Here is a 21668-nt window from a genome sequence, read left to right on the forward strand (position 1 = left end):
CCATAGGAGAGAGGGAGAAATAGAGGAAGAGGCAGAGGAGGAAGATGAGGAGGAGGAGAATAAGGAGGTAAGGGGAGAAAGGAAGAGGTCATAGAGAAGTGATTCGACTTTTTGGATTTGCAGTATCTCATTTTAATTTTTATCACGTTCCTTCCTACTCCCCCTTCCTTCTTGGAGTAATCTTTGCCACATAAATATTTCTTTTCACACCACAAAGTGAATTAAAATTCAGATGGGGAGGCCTGAAAAGTTTGTAAATCTATTTGGTCTCTTTGGAAATTAATACAGAGTACTTAAATTATTGCTGTTAATTGCATATTTGTTGTCTTTATTCTTTGCCTCTCCCCCTTAGGGATAAAAATAATATAAACATCTTCATCATTAGTATCTCCATTATTTAAGATTCTTAAAGAAATAAACATTTATTAAGAACCTGCTGTCACTTAAAGGCACTTGCATGCATTTTTGCTACTCAGAATGTTACAAAGTTAACAAATTAAGATGAAAATTGTTTAGGAAAGCCTTAGCAGTTGATGCAGCACCCCTATTCCCTTTCCTCACTTCTGTGTCTGTTTCTGTGTGTCCAGGATCCTCCATCCCTCTGGGGGCAGGGGGTAGGTTTCAGGCTCCCCACCTAGCAGGGAGCAAGCCCTGGAGTGCTAGCTTGCATCTGGAAGGTGTCCCCCGCCGCCCCACCCAGGAATCTCTCACCTAACAGGGTTAGCCCATTTGCTGAATTGCAAAATGAAACTGTCAAGGTAAGGACCTCCTATCTCAAGGCAAGGGTTCTCAGTCAGCCAGTCAGCCAACAGTCATCTGCTAAGAGTCTTTGAAGTGCAGAGTACTGTGTTAGGTTATAAAGTGGATTCAAAAGGAGTCAGATGGCCCTTGACTGCAGCCAGGAGTCAAGATAGGCTCTTGAGAAAGCCAGGTACCGTTTGAGGCAATGTATGCTTAGGAGCCAGGTGTGGCGCAAATAAATATTTATTACACTTATGCCCAAGCATAATAGCTCCTCAAGGTTGGCCTCGGCATGGGAGTTGGGGGGCCAATGCAGCAGCCTTCAAGGACAGAACTAAACACTGAGGCTTTCCTTTGAACACATCTTCTTTGTCAGCAGCATGAGCTTTCCTGTGTTACTTTCCTTAAACCGGAAGGACTCTGGATGCTTCTCTGACTATATGTGTTTCAACTGGAGTTCATGTGGTATGCCTACACAGTACTGGGAGGTTTAAGGGAAACCAGCTGTGGTAATCACTGGGGAAGTGAAAACTAGCAGTGATGAAGCTTTGGGAAGTTGATGGTGAGTTTGGGGAAGCAAAGAGACCAGAGGTAGAAAAATCTTGTTATGCTCTGTGAGGAATGTATGTGGGGATATTTAATGCTGGGTGGGAGACTGTTGACTAGCAGTTCCCTGTACATCAGGTACCAAACCTAGTGGTGCTGATAGGAATCCACAGAGGAAATGTTCTCCCCAAAGCAGCAGCAGGAAAGGGATAGAATTTGAGCTGGGGGTTGGGACTTAGAGAGACTGGTATATGGTGTGGGAGGTATGACATGATACTATATATAGAGAATCCTAAAGATGCTACCAGAAAAATGCTAGAGCTAATCCATGAATTTGGTAAAGTATCAGGATACAAAATTAATGCACAGGAATCTCTTGCATTTCCTATACACTAATGATGAAAAATCTGAGAGAGAAATTAAGGAAACACTCCCATTTACCAGTGCAACAAAATGAATAAAATACCTAGGAATAAACCTACCTAGGGAGACAAAAGACCTGTATGCAGAAAACTATAAGACACTGATGAAAGAAATTAAAGATGATACAAACAGATGGAGAGATATACCATGTTCTTGGATTGGAAGAATCAACATTGTGAATAGACTATACTACCCAAAGCAATGCACAGATTCAATGCAATCCCTATCAAACTACCAATGGCATTTTTCACAGAACTGGAACAAAAAATTTCACAGTTTGTATGAAAACACAAAAGACCCCGAATAGCCAAAGCAATCTTAAGAAAGAAAAACGGAGCTGGAGGATTCAGGCTCCCTGACTTCAGACTATGCTACAAAGCTTCAGTAATCAAGACAATATGGTGCTGGCACAAAAACAGAAATATAGATCAATGGAACAGGATAGAAAGCCCAGAGATAAACCCATGTACATATGGTCACCTTATCTTTGATAAAGGAGGCAAGAATATACAATGGGAATAGACAGCCTCTTCAATAAGTGGTGCTGGGAAAACTGAACAGCTACATGTAAAAGAGTGAAATTAGAACACTTCCTAACACCATACACAAAAATAAACTCAAAATGGATTAAAGCCTAAATGTAAAGCCAGACAGTATAAAAATTCTTAGAGGAAAGCATAGGAAGAACACTCTTTGATATAAATCACAGCAAGGTCTTTTTTGACCCACCTCCTAGAGAAATGGAAATAAAAACAGAAATAAACAAATGGGACTTAATGAAACTTAAAAGCTTTTGCACAGCAAAGAAACCATAAAGAAGAGAAAAAGACAACCTTCAGAATGGGAGAAAATATTTGCAAATGATGTAACTGACAAAGGATTAATCTCTGAAATATACAAGCAGCTCATGCAGCTTAATATCAAAAAAACAAATAATCCAATCCAAAAATGGGCAGAAGACCTAAATAGACATTTCTCTAAAGAAGATATACAGATTGACAACAAACACATGAAAGGATGCTCAACATCACTAATCATTAGAGAAATGCAAATCAAAACTGCAATGAGGTATCACCTCACATCGGTCAGAATGGCCATCATGAAAAAATCTACAAACAGTAAATGGTGGAGAGGGTGTGGAGAAAAGGGAACCCTCTTGCACTCTTGGTGGGAATGTAAATTGATACAGCCACTATGGAGAACAATATGGAGGTTCTTTAAAAAACTAAAACTAGAACTACCATACCACCCAGCAATCCCACTACTGGGCATGTACGCTGAGAAAACCATAATTCACAGAGTCATGTACCACAGTGTTCATTGCAGCACTATTTACAATAGCCAGGACATGGAGGCAACCTAAGTGTCCATTGACAGATGAACAGATAAAGAAGATGTGGCACATATATACAATGGAATATTATTCAGCCATAAAAAGGAAACGAAACAGTTATTTGTAGTGAGGTGGATGGACCTAGAATCTGTCATACCAAGTAAGAAGGAGAAAAACAAATACCATCTGCTAACACATATATGTGGAATCTAAAAAAAAAAAATGGTTCTGATGAACCTAGGGCAGGACAGGAATAAAGACTCAGACGTAAAGAATGGACTTGAGGACACGAGAAGGGGGAAGGGTAAGCTGGATAAAGTGAGAGAGTGGCATGGACATATATACACTACCAAATGTAAAATAGATAGCTAGTGGGAAGCTGCTGCATAGCAGAGGGAGATCAGCTTGGTGCTTTGTGACCAGCTAGAGGCGTGGGATAGGGAGAGTGAGAGGGAGACACAAGAGGGAGGGGATATTGGGATGTATGTATATGTATAGCTGATTCACTTTGTTATACAGAAGAAACCAACACAACATTGTAAAGCAATTAAACTCCAATAAAGATGTTTTAAAAGTATAATTTCCAAAAATTAGAAATATGACTTTCATAAAGATATAAAGTGAATGTGTAGAAATTTTATTTAGCCTATCAACGAGGAAAACAGTAAAGTGGTAAACTGATTCTCCGGGTATTTGTGGAACTGGGTATTTATAGGCTTAAAACAAAAACAGTGTTAGATTTAGATTGCTAGGCTACAGGTAAAACTGGATAGTGGCCTACAGGGCTATAAAACTAATCACTGAGGTTTTCTCTCCATTCCGAAATCTGCAAGCTAACATGTCATCTCACAGTATCTGGTTTCTCATCTCATAGTAAATAGCAAAGTCTCAAACACAAGGAAGTTCTCCTAGAGAATTCAGGAATCCTTGGGAAGATTTGTGCAACAACATGCAGTATGACCTGCAGAGATATGCCGCCCCCTCCTCACCCACCCACTCTCCACTCCTGCCCAACTGCCTTAGCTCTAGGTTTTGGATATTTTTTATTAACATTGAAAAAAATACTTTGGCATTAAAGAAATCTGAGGGTGAATCTCACTTCCTTCACTTGTCAGCTGTGTAATATTGGGCAGGTAGTTACCTGCGACTGGATTTGCTTGCTGCAAATTGGGAGGAGCTTTTGTAAAGTGCCTGGCACATGATAGGCGCTCGTTAAATCTTAGTTCTTCTCTTTACCTTTCCTTTTTCTTAAGTGAAAAAAGTTCACCCTTTGTCTGACCTTCAGAGACAAAGTTTTCTTCCCCTTGATAAGTGGAATATTTATAATGGAATGGAATATTTATAAATGGAGTATTTCCTGCCTTATCAATAAACAAAGGATGTCACAGTCATCAACGATTGCAGCCCTCCAGTGTGAGCCGGTGAGCCCTGAGGAAACTCAGGGCTGAAAAGAATACCTGCCATCTAGCAGCCATCAGACTGAAGCCACTCCCTGTGGTGAGCCCTGAGGAAACTCAGGGTGTAAAAATACAGGAAGATATGCATCTTCCCATACATACGAAAGCGCTAAATTCCTTAATTTGAGATATCTGGTTTTCTTTAATTAACAATAATCTTTTGCCATTCCAGACTACCTGCCTGTTGTTGCAAAACTCCTATATATCATGGCTCCTCCCCTCGCCTCCTTGGAGCAGTTTCTCAGTTATCTGAAATGCTGTCTCCTGGGCTGCAGTCTTCATGTTGCCCCAAATCAAACTTAACTTGCCACTCTTACATTGTGCATTTTTTTAAGTCAATACCCTTCCTCCCTTCCTCCCTTCCTTCCTTTCTTCCTTCCTTTCTCTCTCCCCCTCTCCCTCCCTCCCTCCCTCCTTTTCTCTTTCTCTCCCTCCCTCCCTCCCTCCCTTCCTTCCTTCCTCTCTCTTTCTCATCTCTAGTTTATTAGAATAATATCCTAGAACTCTGGTGGATTTTTCCCATTACTAATAGAGGCATTCTCTTAAATTTTTATTATTCATCTAAATGGAAAAAAATAGATTTTAACATTCTTTTTTTTTTTTTTTGCGTTACACGGGCCTCTCACTGTTGTGGCCTCTCCCGTTGCGGAGCACAGGCTCCGGACATGCAGGCTCAGCGGCCATGGCTCACGGGCCCAGCCGCTTCGCGGCACGTGGGATCCTCTCAGACCAGGGCACGAACCTGCGTCCCTTGCATCGGCAGGCGGACTCTCAACCACTGCTCCACCAGGGAAGCCCTAACATTCTTTTTTAAATAAAAATTTCCAGCAGCTTTATTGAGATGTAGTTAACCAATAACATTGTGTGAGTTTCAGGTATGTAACTTGACGATTTGATACATGCGTATATTGTGAAATGATTACCATAATAAGGTTAGTTAACACATCCATCACCTCACATAGTTATAATTTTTTTGTGTGTGTGATGAGAACTTTGAAGATCTACTCTCTTAACTACTTTCAAATATATAATGTAGTATTGTTAACTCTGGTTACCACGTTGTACAGAATGCTTTGTTTAGAGAACCCTCTGCATATGACAAAATGGAGAGATGTTCCTCAAGTGAAGATGATTTCTTACTGGATATAACTTAGTGTTTCTTGTTTTGAGGTGGGGATGGGGGTATTACTTGTTTAAGTGTAAATATTATCCTTGTCTCCTTTTAAAAGGAAAACTGGTGGGCTTCTCTGGTGGCGCAGTGGTTGAGAGTCTGCCTGCCGATGCAGGGGACACGGGTTCGTGCCCCGGTCTGGGAAGATCCCACATGCCTCGGAGCGGCTGGGCCCGTGACCCATGGCCGCTGAGCCTGCGCGTCCGGAGCCTGTGCTCCGCAACGGGAGAAGCCACAACAGTGAGAGGCCCACGTAGGGCAAAAAAAAAAAAAAAAAAAAAAGAAAAGAAAAGGAAAACTGGCTTCCCGAGTTCTCCTTTCTGAAGCCCACTCAGTATCTCAGCGTCTGCTGTGAGCCCTGCTCTGGGTTGAGGTTTGTGAGGAAGGGGTTGGATGCACAGAAGCTCCGAGGAGCATGCTCTCTGCATTCCCCCTTCCCGGTACAGGTAGGCCCAGGTGGGGTTAACGGATGGCAGAGGGACCATGAGCTGGTGTCTGGCACAAGTAACAGGTCATCATTACCAGATCTGTATTCCTGGAGAGTACTCGTCTCTCCCCTTCTCCACAACCCCTCACATAATAAACCTGTGTGCTGGCATGTGGGACACTGAGCTGTGATTCAAAATGACAAAGTCTTCTGATATTGTTCCAATCACTAATTTCTGGAGAGTGAAGGGTAAGAAAGAATTGCCCTTGACTGTGCCTCCCTCACAGAGTATGGTATTAATATAGATCAATAGGTCAGGGATCCCACATTCTAAACTCACTTCTGCCACTACTTATAATGTTGTTTCTTCTTTTTTATATTTACACATTTTTTTTCCTTTCCTGCCTAAATGCAGAATCAGTATGTTGTATACATTGTTCAATATTAATGGTCACATGAGGGAAAAGCTCTGTAACCCTCCTTCCTCATTTCTGTGTCCTATCTGTAAATGAGGTGATGTGATCAGTGCCTTGATGGTCCAGGCTCAGTTCATTCATTCATTATGCAACATGTAGCCGTTGAGCAACAGCGTGCCAAGACCCGGCGGTTTCTCTGTAAACATGATAAATGAGAACCTGCCCTAATGGAGATAGATTGTAACCAAGGAAACAAATAAGGTGATTAGAGACTATGATAAGTATTATGAATGAAAGAAATCAGATGATGGGAAACTATAAGTAAGCTGCTATTCTTAGTAATTTTAATTAGGGTTATCAGAGGTGGTCTCTTTGAGGAGGTGGCTTTCTGAACTGCAAACGGAAGGATGAGAATGAGTCAGTCATAGGAAGAGTTGAGTGAAGAACATTCTAGGAAAGAGAAACAATGCAGAGAGGTGTGGGATGAATTTGGCTTGTGCCTGGACCAGAAAGACAGACCTTTGGCTGAAGTGGAGTGAGTCTGGCGGGTGGAGAGGTGGACAGAGGCTGGCAGGGTCATTTAGGGCTTTGTAGATCATGGGAAGGAATTTGGGTTTATTCTAAGTGCAATGGAAAGCTTTTAAAGAGGTCTAAAGCAGTGGAATGGTATGAGCTTATTAAAAGAAGGGAAAGGAAAGAATAACTGAGGCTGCTGCGTGAAGAGCTGAATGGCAGATGTCAAGCTTGGGAGTAGGGAGACCAGTGAGGTCCTTGTGCTTGGCTGTGGAGAAGGTGGTAGGGATGTGAGAGAAGGAGACCTTGAAGGTTTGACTAGGTTATGGTGGGTCCCAAATACCTGGATGAGGAGCTTGGATTTGATTTACAGCTGTGAGGGAGCTTCATGTGTGAGTGTGAGTTTGTGAGTGAGTGAGTGTATGTGTGTTTGTGTGTGTGTATGACTGTGAGTTTAGGGGTGAGCTTGTGAGTGTATGAGCTAGTGTGTATGAGAGTGGGGTGCATGTGTGGATTTGTAAGCAGATGTGAGTGTGTGTGTGTTATGTGTGTATGTGTGTGTGTTTGGGTTTTTCTCCTGTTGCAGATTTTGAACAGGCCAGTGGCATGAAGGAAAGGGCTGCCCTGTATGCTACAGATAAAGGCTGGTGACAGGGAGACTTGCTGGGCGGGTAGTGGAGTTAGACGTGACACGATGGCCCAGACGTGCTAACGTGGCCAGCCATGGAGAAAGAGACGACTGAATCGGGCAGGTCCTGTTCTTTGTTTTATTCTGCTTCTGGGTTGGATGAGACTGAGGAGTGAAGACCCCACTGAAGGAGTCACATTCTCTTCAGATTCGCCCAGTCTGATTGCTGGCTGAGTAGCTTACTCGTCTTATTAGTGACAAAACCAACCCTAAATTAAACCTCACTTAAATTCATGTGTTGGTTTCTCTGAAAGGAATTCCATTAGTAAGAGTTAAGTGGAATGGTTCTACTGCAGCCCACCCAAACTGTCCCCACTCGGCCTCGAGGGGTGCACGTGCACACACACACACACACACACACGCAGGGAGTACACACACGGGGAGTACACACACACACGGGGAGTACACACGCGGGGAGTACACACATGGGGAGTACACACACACACGCAGGGAGTACACACACGGGGAGTACACACACACATGGGGAATACACACACACGGGGAGTACACACACACACACACACACACACACACACTCTCTCTCTCTCTCTCTTTTCTATTTAAATTTCTTGATTCTTGAGAAACTCATTGTGTTTTTTGTTCCCCCCCCAGGACATCTTTGAAGATGCCTTGGAAACCCTCTCTATGTAAGTAGTAACATAATAAAATGTATGTAGTAGAGAAAAATTGATGGTTTTCTTATAAGAAATGTAAATATTTCATTTTCATTTTTTTGAGTGTAGTGGCTATTGTTGGAAAAATTCACTTCTCCATAATTTAACAGTTAGGATGTGATTAAGCTTAAGAAAGGATGTGTCTAAAGTTACTATCAAATATATTTTTGAGTCTTATTTCTTGTAACCTTAATTAAACTAAAATGAAAGAAAAAATGTTTTCCAACAAATTAAATTTTATTTATTTATAGCTAACCCTTTTACATCTTGCCCATATTTATTTACATGGTTAGCCTCATATTGTAGATTTTTGCTTTTGGTTTGCACTTAGTTTTATTATAAGCATTTCCTATAAGCCTACATAATTTTTGTAATGATTTTAAATGACATCATATTAGATCAAATGGAACATCGCAATTTACTTATTCATTTCTCCTTTGTTAGACATTTAGTTTTTCACTGGTTTAAAAACTTAAAACTAAGTAGTGAACATTTTAATGTGTATAGCTTTATCATATTTTTGAATATCTCCAAAAGGTTAACTTCACCCATGTAGAATTATTGGATTAAAAGGGATGAATATTTTTATTCTTAATGCGATATTTCTCAAGTTGCCTTTCTGTGTTAGTTAGCTCAGGCTGCCATAATAAAATACCATAGACTGGGTGGCTTAAACAACAGAGATTTATTTTCTCACAGTTCTGGAGCCTGGAAGTCGGAGATCAGGGTGCCAGTGTGGTTAGGTTCTGGTCAGAGCTCTCTTCCTGATTTACAGATGGTCATCTTCTTGTTGTGTCTTCACATGGCAGAGGGAGAGAGAGCGAGAGAACAAGCTTTCTGGGGTCTTCTCCTATAAGGGCATTAGTCATGAGGGCCCCCCTCTCAGGACCTGATCTAAACCTGATTATCTCTCGAAGTCCTCATCTCCAAATACCATCACACTGGGGATCAGGGCTTCAACATGTGAAATTTGGGAGAACGCTATTCAGTCCCCAGCACTTTCAAAAGGGTTTCACCAGTTTGCACGGCTGTGAACTGCGTAGAAGTGAAGTGGTTTAAAATGTAGCATTATCATCCCTAGGTATTATTTGAAACCATTTTGCTGCTTAAATGATACCTAATTGTTTTATCTTAAAATTTTTTTCTGGGAGTTCCCTAGTGGCCTGGTGGTTAGGATTCTAGGCTTTCATTGACATGGCCTGGGTTCATTCCCTAGTCAGGGAACTGAGATCCTACAAGCCATGTGGTGCACACCACCCCCAAATTTTTTTTCTTATAATCATTGTTTAGTCCATTGCATTTCCTTTTGTATGAATTCTAGTCTTCTTTTGCCTATTTAACTTTTTTCTCAATGTTTCTTTTACATACTTATGAACTTTAAAATATATATACACCTTCATATTTTGTCCTATTTGCTACAGATACTTTCCCTTAATTGCTATTTTTATGTTAGAGTTGCAAATTTTTATATTGTCCTAAAGTTTTAGTGTTTATGTCATTGAATATGTATGTGAATAAAAAAACTTAATTGTGATTAGGATTTTAAGAACTAAAACCTTTTACTTTAGTTCTTAGTTTAGTTTAGTTCTTTTAGTTTTCTGATGTGCATTATTTCTTGTGACACCTAAGACTGTTTCTTAAACAGTTTTGTGTTTCCTTTTCAATGTTGCCAAAATGTCCCTGGTACTTGCTTCTCTCACCTTAGTTGTAGCAACACATAATAGTAATACTTTACCTAATTGAGAACCTTACCTCTTTGAAATAGAGCCCAAAGCCGGAAAGGGTAGCCAAAGTAGGTATTAGAGCTCATGCTCTAAAAATCTTGCCCTTTACTTGTAGTAGAGGATTCCATCCAGAGTCTATTTACAATGAATGTAAGTACACTTATGCTTTTTGGCATACTTTTGCCAGAGTTCTAAGAGGTATGGTGAGAGGGTGGTTTTATTTATTTATTTTTATTTTTAAATTTTTTATATCTTTATTGGAGTATAATTGCTTTACAATGTTGTGTTAGTTTCTGCTGTACAACAAAATGAATTAGCTATACGTATACATATACCCCCATATCCCCTCCCTCTTGAGCCTCCCTCCCACCCTCCCTATCCCATCCCTCTAGGTAGTCACAAAGCACTGAGCTGATCTCCCTGTGCTATGCAGCAACTTCCCACTAGCCATCCATTTTACATTTGGTAGAGTATATATGTCAATGCTACTCTCTCACTTCGTCCCAGCTTCCCCTTCCCGAGGAGGTGGTTTTAGAAGCCAGTTTGTTGATAGTAGCAAAAAATGGCAGGGAAAGAAGAAAGTAAATATGACATACAGTCATAGAACTCCAAAGCACAGCAGTGTGGTTTTACCTAGTTTAGGTGCACACAACAAGATGTACCTTTCTGGTGAGTCAAGCCCTTGGACTTGACAGGTGAACTTGAGCACCAGTCTCAGTTGCCATTTACTGCCTGGGAGATCTGGGACAGTTTCTTTCTTTTTCTTTTTTTAAAAAAATTTTTTGGGCTGCTTTTGGGTCTTCATTGCTGTACGCGGGCTTTCTCTAGTTGCGGCGAGCGGGGGCTACTCTTTGTTGCGGTGCGCGGGCTTCTTGTTGCAGGGGCTTCTCTTGTTGCAGAACACGGGCTCTAGGCATGCAGACTTCAGTAGTTGCAGCACGCAGGCTCAGTAGTTGCGGCACGCGGGCCCTAGAGCGCACGGGCTTCAGTAGTTGCGGCACGTGGGCTCAGCAGTTGTGGTGTGCAAGCTCTAGGGTGCATGGGCTTCAGTAGTTGTGGCACGCAGGCTCAGTAGTTGTGGTTTGTGGGCTCTAGAGCACAGGCTTAGTAGTTGTGGCGCACGGGCTTAGTTGCTCCACGTCATGTTGGATCTTCCCAGACCAGGGATCAAACCCGTGTCCCCTGCATTGGCAGGAGAATTGTTTTTTTTTTAATTTTTAAATTTTAATTTATTTTTTATTTGTTTTAACATCTTTATTAGAGTATAATTGCTGTACAGTGTTGTGTTAGTTTCTGCTGTATAACAAAGTGAATCAGCTATATGCCTACGTGTATCCCCATATCCCCTCCCTCTTGCGTCTCCCTCCCACCCTCCTCATCCCACCCCTCTAGGTGGTTGAAAAGCACCGAGCTGATCTCCCTGTGCTATGCAGCTGCTTCCCACTAGCTATCTATTTTACATTTGGTAGTGCATATATGTCCATGCCACTCTCTCACTTCGTCCTAGCTTACCCTTCCCCCTCCCTGTGTCCTCAAGTCCATTCTCTACGTCTGCATCTTTATTCCTGTCTGGCAGGAGGATTGTTAACCACTGTGCCACCAGGGAAGTCCCTCTGGGACAGTTTCTAAGTCTCAGTTTCTTTATCCTCTCACAGATTTATTGGGAAGATAAAATGAAATTTAATTTAAATGTGAAAATGGGTATAAACACATAGTAGGTGTTCTGTAAATATTGGTAGTATACTACTCCCCCACCTTGGATGCTGTTAATCTCCACTGAGAAAAGCATGTTCATATTGCTGTCTCTGAGACATTGGAAAAAGTTTAAATTATATCTAGTATGTTCTATTTAAGAGGGTAGAGACTTGTATCACACATGTTAAGAAAATTCCAAAATGAGTAAAAATGTTTTCAAACAGCATTTGAAAGTTAGTAGGATGTGCTTCATTCACAGGGAAAGCTCTCTTGGATGTTTCTCTATTCCATAACATAGAATGTGATGTTACTGTACTATGTCTCCTGTATTACTGACCCTTTCTGAAATTAAAAATATTACTGAAGTAATCTGTTATTCAAGATTTTTCTTTTAAAATATTATGTATGTTTTCTCTCTGATTACAAGTATATTTTAATTGTAAAAAAATTCTTCAGTTTTTTATGTGAACTTCTATTTTGTCCTAATTTCAGGGTTTGCCAAAATTTCTCTCTCGTTCCCTCTTATTAAATTTACGATGCCACGACATTCCTCTTGTGATCCATTAGCTGCTGAAATCAGTCAAGTTCTTTTTCCGTATGCTGATTGAACCGCATATTTTGGTTTTATGTGCAGGTAGCAACGCTTCCACCTCTCTGTAGCAGGATGTGGTCCTCTTGCCAACCTGGTGATTAATTTCTTCCTGTGAATACTTTCTCCTGAATTTCTAATGAAAAGATGCAAGTGAACAGATGAGGGAGGCCTTAAAGTATTTCCACAAAAGAAAATTATCTCCTACTCTCCTTTTCTGCTTAATGAATTCACCACCACAGATGTAGATTTTCCTAGTTCTGGATCTTTGTGTAACAATTGTGTTATTTTAAGTGATTAACTGTTTGGGGAAGTTGCTAGATTTACAAGCTGATAGATCGTACAAACATCTCTAACGTTTAGAACTGTAGGGAAAATTAGAGATTTTTTTTTTATATAAAACAGTTAGTGGGACATTGAACATGTCCTTTCTAAAAATTAAAAAATTGTTTATGAAGTTTCTGACTTGTTTAGCATAGGAGGTAATCTCTCAGGGAGGAACCGTACATTAGACCCATCTCATGGCCTATAGAAATTTGCTAGAAGATTAGCTCTGCCTTAGTCTCTGGCTCCCTGATTTAATAATTCCATACTGGTATGTGCTTCTTGGTGCTCTGATGACTGGGTATCCTTCTTGCCCACTGTTTGTACACAACTACCATATCTGAAGATGTAGTGGTGGGTATAAAGTCTGTTCATGAATTAAGTGATATGACATATGAAGAATAAATAAAATGTTCCAGGGTTTCCAAAGAGCTGTTTCTGGTTGGGAGATCGGAGTGGCTGGCATTGGTTTTGGGTTTTGAGAGATACTAGGGTTACCTGGGACACCTGTGGACACAAGAGATTTTGGGTCACCATGGATTCCTGGCTTCCATTTAGTGAGGAGAGTAGATTAACTGCTTGGAATCAAGTGAATTGGTAGTGTTTTCAATTAACCTCTTTCTCATAAAAACCACAGTGGGCCATGGCACAAAAATCTAATTAACTGGGGGGCTTGGTTGGGTACTACTTAATCAAGATTTTCTTTTTATGATAGTTTAGAGAAGTCAGAGGAGACATCAAATTTATGTGCAAAGACTGTTAGAGCAGATTCAGGTTTAATATGTTTTCAGCAGTGATCTCTTAATATTCCATAGTACCTTATTAAAATTTTGAATTTATCCTTATATAGAAATTCATAGGTGTTTGATCAAGTCCTGAGGCAACGGGATGTATGTGTTTACGTGCAGGAACTATGGTGAATTTGTTCTTACGTCTAGAAGTTGAAAGAGGCAGACATTTTTAGTCAGGTGATAAGAAGCTTTACAGTAGAATTAAAAATATTTTGTAGTGTAACATTTCTCATGGACTTCGTCCTTCTTCACACCTTCTCTTTTGAACTACAAACTGTAGGTTAGAATGAGGTAAAGCTTTTAAGGCAACCCCCCCGCCCCCCATCAGTTTAGATCAGTTAATTATGGTGCAATAGTTTTGTCTGTTTTAAGGTTACTTAGGGTGATATTTGATGAATGGCAGTTGAAAAATATCTAGTTAATATTTTTCTTCATAGTGGTTAAATTATAACTAGTAACTACAGGCAGAGTGAGATTAATTTTCATATTTCTGTGATCTTTTCCTTGACCCAGCTTCTCTGTCTAGGTAATCCAAATGTTGCTCAGGTCTGGAGGGGCACCTCTCTGCCCTGACCTCAACCTGATTTTTCTTAACCAGGTTGGCATTTAATTATTTCATTGGATCTAAGATGCTGCTGACATTGTATATACCACTGAGGAAGGAGAAAAACACAATGGAGAGTTTTACAGGTGACTTTGCCTAAGGGAAGGGAAAAATAAAACTGTCATGCAGGAATACACAGTAAGGAAATGTGTGTATTTCAATCTTGGTACTAGGTAGGGAGGGGAAAAAAACTTCTCTTGAGATTCTCTGCCCTGGGAACTTTTAAAAATAGCTCTATCACATTATGAATTTATATCCCATAAAATCCCTGTTTTAAATTTACAATTCATTGGAGTTTATTATATTTACAGAATTGTACAACCATCATTACAATCTAATTAAAAAAAATTGATCACCCAAAAAAGAAACCCCGCACCCCTTTACAGTAATTCTCCTTTCCCACTCCCACTCCTAGGCAACCACTAATCTAATTTCTGCTTCTAGATTTGTCTGTATAGACATTTCATAAAAATAGGATTATTCAATATATGTTCTTTTGTGTCTGGCTTTTGAGGTTTATCCATGTTGTGGTATGTGTCAGTATTTCATTCTTTTTTAGGGCTGAATAATACTCAACTGTGTGGATATACCACATTTTGTTTATCCATTCATAAGTTGATAGACAATCAGGTTTTTTCCAGTTTTCGACTGTTGTGAATAATGCTGCTATAAACAACTGTGCACAGTTCTTTGTGTGGACACATGTTTGTAATTCTCTGGCATATATACGTAGGAGTGGAACTGATGGGCTGTATGGGAATCCTGTGTTTAACTTTTTAGCACTCTCAGAATTTCAGTCACAAGCTAGTTTGTGGTCTGAATATTAGGTACCTGTGTGGCCCAAACAACTTCAAGCAGGTAATTTAATTTTAAGTGGATCAGCTTGGTTTTGCCTTCAGGTAACTGGCAGAAGCCAATGTGGATCCTTTCCCTAAGAATTTAACTTTGATCTGGGGCAATCAAAGTTGCTCTTGATTTTAAGATACATCTGGGTTTTGGTGATATTACATGATGAAAAATCTGTGTTATAGAGTCCATGGAATACAGTGAATGGAAATAAATTTCGCTAAAAAGCCCAGACTGAGCAGCATCCCGAGCGTCTTTTCCCTGTATTGAATTGCTTTTCTGTGTATTTTCTTTTGTACTGTTAGGTCTTCTTTAATGGTCCGCCATTGTATTGGAACCTTCCACAATAAGTAGTTCTTTATATAAGCTTATGGGGGGCGGGTAGGGAGCGTGTATGCACATTTTAAGTTAAGGTATGTATATTCTATGAATGCTTCCTTTCACTCTAAGGAGGAATGACAGTATTTCCTAAGCTGAAAGGAAAGCTTCTTAGTGACCCTTTGGTCCAATTGTCTCATTTGACCAAGGAGGCCCAGGGGAGGTGGAAGACTTGGTGGTGTTGGTGGCAAAATGAATGGAAAATGACCCGTAAACCCTTATGGACAGGGCCTTTGTCATTGTGGTTCCCTTTTCTGCAGGCTCAGGAGCCTCTCTGACCATCACTCAACCCCAGGTAGCAACACCCAAGTTGTGCCTGCAAGTCAGAGAAGCCCTGCTCCCAGTACTGACTTCCTTACCTCCTCCAAGAGTGGCCTTCTGGGCATGACTACTACTCTGTCCGGGACTACCTTAACAGTTGTAATGGGAAATAGGTCCAATCCTTGCCTATTTGATCACTCACTTGGATATTTCACAAATGCCTTAATTAAAAAAAAATTAATTAATATTTATTTATTTTGGCTGCACTGGGTTTTAGTTGTGGCATGCGGGATCTTTGTTGTGGCATGCATGTGGGATCTAGTTCCCAGACCAGGGATCGAATCCAGGCCCCTGCATTGGGGGCGTGGAGTCTTACCCACTGGACCACCAGGGAAGTCCCCGCCCCCAAATGCCTTAATTTCTGTGTTTCAAAGTGAACTCTTGGTGGCCGCCTCCCTCATCCCTCCTAAACCGTTTCCTCTCCCAGGCTTCTCCATCTTTGTAAATGTCTCCACCCACTTGCTCAAGCCAGATGCCTGGTGGACATCTTTGATTCCTTCCCTTTTCTTTAACTTCCCTACTACCAAGTCTGATGATTTCTACCTCCAACATTTATTTCCCATCTGTTTACTTCTCTCTCTCTCCTCTCTGTTACATTAGCTCGAGGTGCTGTCAGGTTTTGCCTGGATTACTTTAAGAGCCCCCAGTGTGTTTTCATGCTTCCTTTGTTCTCTATTCTTCCACCCTCCCAACTGCATCCTACGCATTCTCCACACAACAGCCGAAGTTACCTTATTTTAAAATTTTAATATGAAAAATTTCAAACATATATAAAAAGTAAAGAGGATAGTAAACTGAGCTCTTGTATACTCACCACTTACCCTCAACAGCTGTTAACTCAAGGCTGATCTTTCTTCATCTATAATCCACCCCCAGGTTATTTGGAATCATATCCTAGACAATATACTTTATTTCTACCTCTACATATTTCAGTATGTGCTTCCTGAAAACAAAGGCGTGCTCTTATACGTAATTACCGTTCAGATAACAAGGGCAGGAAATTGCATTGAAACAGAACTATTATCTAATCTATAAGCCTTTTATGGCATCACTGTATCTGTATTTTAGTATGCATATAAAACATAGGTCTCTTTTTTTTTTTTTTGAGGTATGCGGGCCTCTCACTGCTGTGGCCTCTCCCGTTGTGGAGCACAGGCTCCGGACGCGCAGGCCCAGCGGCCATGGCTCACAGGCCCAGCCGCTCCGCGGCATGTGGGATCTTCCCAGACCGGGGCACGAACCCGTGTCCCCTGCATCGGCAGGCGGACTCTCAACCACTGCGCCACCAGGGAAGCCCATAGGTCTCTTTTTAAAAACATCACAAGGCTGTTGTCACACCTAAAAAATTAACAACATTCATCAAATATGCTGTCAGTGTTCAAATTTCCCAGTTGTCTCATAATTTATTAACAGCAGGTTAGTTTGATTCAGGACAGAGTGATCCTTTTAGAAAATCCTTTTAGAAATTCAGTTGGATGATGTCACTGTCTTGCTTAGAATCTGTGCATGAGTTTGCATGTCTCTGAGGATGAAGACTCCAATCTACCTCAGCCCGCAAGGCTTGAGGTCAAGGTCAGGTCCCCACTTACTGCTTCCACTCACCCTCATTCTCTGCCCTCAGCCAGAAGCCTCTTCCAGGGTTTTGACTGAGCTAGACCTTTGCTGCCCTAGATTTGTGCATCTGGCCTCTCTGACCAGAGCGACTCCCTTCCATTCCTCCCAGAGCTTCTTCCTGGTCATCCTCAGCTCTCAGGTGCTATGTCCTCCCACTTTGCTTAATGACTTCACCTGATAGGTTACTCCTTCCTCATTCCTCTATCTTGGCATCCTGTTTGTTCCTCTCACACCCTTTCTCATTTTGTAGTTATTTTTTACTTGTTTTTGACTGCCTGTTCCTTTGGACTCTTGAAGTACCAGGAGGATGGGACTGTTCTCTTCTTTTTTTTTTTTTTTTTGCGGTACGCGGGGCTCTCACTGTTGTGGCCTCTCCCGTTGCGGAGCACAGGCTCCGGACGCGCAGGCTCAGCGGCCATGGCTCACGGGCCCAGCCGCTCCGCGGCACGTGGGATCTTCCCGGACCGGGGCATGAACCCGTGTCCCCTGCATCGGCAGGCGGACTCTCAACCACTGCACCACCAGGGAAGCCCCGGGACTGTTCTCTTCTGCTCATCGTCGTGCACCCTGTACCCAAGCACGATGCTTGACATATAGTAGATGCTCAATATGTATTTGTCGAATTAATACATTTGTTGAATTAATGTACTAATCGGAAACTATAGATGAATATTCAAAGTAAACTGCAAGGATTTGCAGTGCATTAAAAAAAATCCAGCCATCATTTACTGAGAACTTAGCAAGTATAGGGCACAATGATATTGCTGTGATTGTTCAAAGGGAGAGTGAGTTAAAGGATCTTTTGGGATGTGTTTTTATTCTTCTTTTTAATGATGACAGCTGGTTGTGTTAATCAACCTGTACATACATAATTAGGTAATGTCCAATTGTTTGGGCGTACTAAGCACTGTGCTGATTGTCAGTGACTCCTTTGCCGTTACTCAACTCTGGGCTGACTCACTTTCCATCTGAAGTTTATGTAAATGAGCTGTCATACTCTTAGGGGTTGTAGTGAGCTTCACTACCTTTTGTTAACTTTCTACCATTTTTTATCTGCCTTGTTTTCTGATATGTTTATCCATCCGGATAAAAATAGCAACCTGAAATGAGTAATAAAACACCACAAAAGCAGATACTTGGGAGCTTTGCCTTTTGAAATGTGTCAAACTTCTCCGTTGCCTATGTTTTGAAAATTAACCAGTATCTCTGGTTCTCCCTCTCTCCCCTTCTTCCTACCTTTTCCCTTTGTGTCCTCATGCTTGTAGAACATTGTAGCTAGAACTCCTCAGAGACGAAGTGATGTTTGCATTAGGTACATTATTTATAAATAATGTATAGTTGTGTATCATGTATCATACACATTTAATAGTCTGAAGACTTAGCCACTAACAAATTTAAAGGACTCTGAAATTGCTTAACACTGAAGAGGTATTTGGGGATTTATTCGTGATTTTTATTTTTGTGTAATTTCTGTGTTATTTATTTTATGTTTATTGTCCAGAGTGAAAGTATTCAAGCCAGCAAGGAGTATTTTTTTTTATTACCTGTGAGCAGAATGATCTCAAAATGTGTTAAAGCTCCATGTAGCTCTGATAAAGTAGCATGTTTAAAGGTATAGGCATAATTTTGGTCTCCCCTGTAGGCAATGCAATTACGAGCTTTTAATTTCTATTTATTTTATCAGCAAAGGAAGTTTTCTGTGAGGGCACCTTGACTTTGTTTTTATGCAAACTTCAAAGCCAGCAGCATAGTCTTTTCAAATCACTCTGGTTCCAGGGTCACATCATCTTGTGCCTTTTGTGTCAAATATCCTGCTGCTTCCCTCTTATAAGGATACTTGTGATTGCATTTAGGGCCCAAACCAAATAATCTAGGATAATCTTCCCATTTTAAGATTATTAACTTAATTACGCTTGCAAGCCTCTTTTCTCATATAAGGTAACATTCATAGGTTCCAGGGGTTGAGACTTGGATATCTTTTTTTTTAAAATAAATTTATTTATTTACGTTTGGCTATGTTGGGTCTTCGTTTCTGTGTGAGGACTTTCTCTAGTTGCGGCGAGTGGGGGCCACTGCGCGGGCCTCTCACTATCGCGGCCTTTCTTGTTGCGGAGCACAGGCTCCAGACGCTCAGGCTCAATAGTTGTGGCTCACGGGCCCAGTTGCTCCGCGGCATGTGGGATCTTCCCAGACCCGGGCTCGAACCCGTGTCCCCTGCATTGGCAGGCAGATTTTCAACCACTGCGCCACCAGGGAAGCCCAAGACTTGGATATCTTTGGGGCCATTAGTTAGCCTAACCACAGGTAAAAATATCATGCATGGTGGATACATATACAGTTTTAATTTCCTTCTTTGTTTCCAGTTCTCTGTAAGGACTTTATTATTTTTAAATCAGGAGATATCAGAGTACATTACCTGATACTTTTATAATCAGATTAAACTGTGAGCCACATCACAGAAACAGTCCAGTTCTAATATGTGTAAGAGCCCTTAAGGCAAGACAAGAAAGTTGTCAAGTCACTGACCATCTCTAAGCCTACTTTATTTTTTTGAGTTTCATCAAAATCAATTCAAATATTCTTTATCTAATATTAATTTTAAATTGCAGTTTCCATCTACAGTGGAGTGACGTTATACGTATATTTCATTCACTTCACTAATTTAACTTTTGTGCATTTAACCCATTTGACCGAAAACTTCACAGAGCTTGACTTTCCCTTATTTAGTGTTTGTAAAAAGTCAGTAAGATATAAAATCCAATTCTAACTTGGGAGCATCAGACTGCTCTTAGGTTTTCCTTAAAACAAAAGAGGTAATTCATTTTATTCCTCATTTAACCCTCTTTGATAGTGGTGAATCCCTGGATTAGATGAAAAATCATTAAAAGGCCCTGTGGATTTTATAAATCCAGGCTATTTGTATTTTTCTTGCTTGCTTCCCTAGGATAATCAAACAGTGATGGATTAGAATTAGGCTGCAACAGAGATTGGGAAAAAAAAAAAATCTCCCGGCATCCCTTCCTGCAGGAGCATCAGCTTCGGCAGTGAGTGTAGCTGCCACTTTAACTGACATGTCTTAAATTCTGCCCTGGGAAGCTCTGGGATGCTGTCAGCTGCCGGGCAACTTCTTTTCTTAAGCTCAGTAATTGAGAGTCTCACCGGAGACCAAGAAATAAAACAGAAATTGAGGATTTTTTTGCCTTTTAAATTGAGGATTGTCTCTTCTTTTCATTGGCTTTTAAAAAATCTCGTAGAAGAGAGGGCATCTTCACAGTGGGGCTATATTAATTCCTTCAAAGTTACAGCTGCTCTAAACCTGTGAGTATGTTACATTTATTTAGCTGTTCCTGGGGGTATGATTGCAGCATTCTCTTTGGATCTGTGAGGATTTAATTTAAGGAAAGCTATGTTGATTAAAAAACTTGGAGTGAAATTTCACTGGAGACCTGCAGTTTATGTTAATTGACATTGTCTTCATTAAAGCCTTCAAGTCAAGCCTGCCAGGGCTCCCCCCCACCCCGCCCCATATCTTTTTTTCTTGAGTTCCTGAGAGTGAGTGCTGAAATTGGAGAAAATAGTGAATCTTGCTGAGAAGGATTCAGTCTTCCCGGGATGCTATGGCTGGTTTACTGCTGCTGCAAGGTGTGCATGGGGCTGCAGAACAATGGAAGGATGATGACGGCTCACTTTGTATTCACTGTTTGTCTTATGTCCTTTGTTGGCGTCATTATGGCGTTTTGTTTTGTTAAGGTGATTAAAACCCTAAAAATTAAGTACCGTGGCATGCTGGCAGAATAGCGTCAGTAGTCATAGACTTCACCGCTGTCTGTGATGTGTCGGGTTCAGCCAGTCTCTTTGTAGCAGATCACAGTAAAGGGGAGTTACCCAAGAGTGACCTTTGCATGCCCACCCTTTTCTAATTGTGCATTTGAGTTGGTGCCATTTTTTTTCTGGTGACGCAGACCCTTTAGTCTAAACATCTGTCCTTAGTCATTGTGTCCCCTTTGGAATACACTGGAGGCTAGAACTGTATCCTTGCTGAATTTTTATTGAATCAATTTTGAACCTTTTGTAAAGAGAGAGGTTAAATTTTGGTTCCCTTGATAACCCCCATATGTTCTTGATTGGTCTTTGTTACATGAAAGTCTTATTATTTTAGTGATCTGATTCAGATCATTTGGTTACTGATCTCATTCCTTTATCTTAAAATCACATTAGCTAAAGTGATATCTAAAAGTTAAGTTCAGAGATCAGTAATCAAAATACTTTTAAATACCAACGGTTAACAGTCGTCTTTGTAGATGCAGAATATATTATGTGAGTTTTTTTGGGTGCTAGTATTTTGATTGATTTCCTGCAGCATAAAAAATAAATCAAGGATTTTAAAAAAGAA

The 21668-nt window shown here is 40.7% G+C and overlaps 1 protein-coding gene across 2 annotated transcripts in view; it reads left to right on the forward strand.

Moving 5' to 3' along the window:
- TTC39B (tetratricopeptide repeat domain 39B) overlaps nt 1-21668 on the forward strand; it is a 128249-nt gene that overhangs the window by 26823 nt on the left and 79758 nt on the right. Inside the window, exon 2 of one of the 2 annotated variants that reach the window (XM_060102110.1) lies at nt 8328-8362. The exons of the other annotated variant lie outside the window; for it this stretch is intronic. Coding sequence (XP_059958093.1) covers nt 8328-8362 — 35 coding nt within the window. The remainder of the gene's footprint in view (nt 1-8327; nt 8363-21668) is intronic. 2 annotated transcript variants of the gene reach the window in all.

Source organism: Mesoplodon densirostris, chromosome 6 (assembly GCF_025265405.1).
Source record: "Mesoplodon densirostris isolate mMesDen1 chromosome 6, mMesDen1 primary haplotype, whole genome shotgun sequence".
NCBI lineage: Eukaryota > Metazoa > Chordata > Mammalia > Artiodactyla > Ziphiidae > Mesoplodon > Mesoplodon densirostris.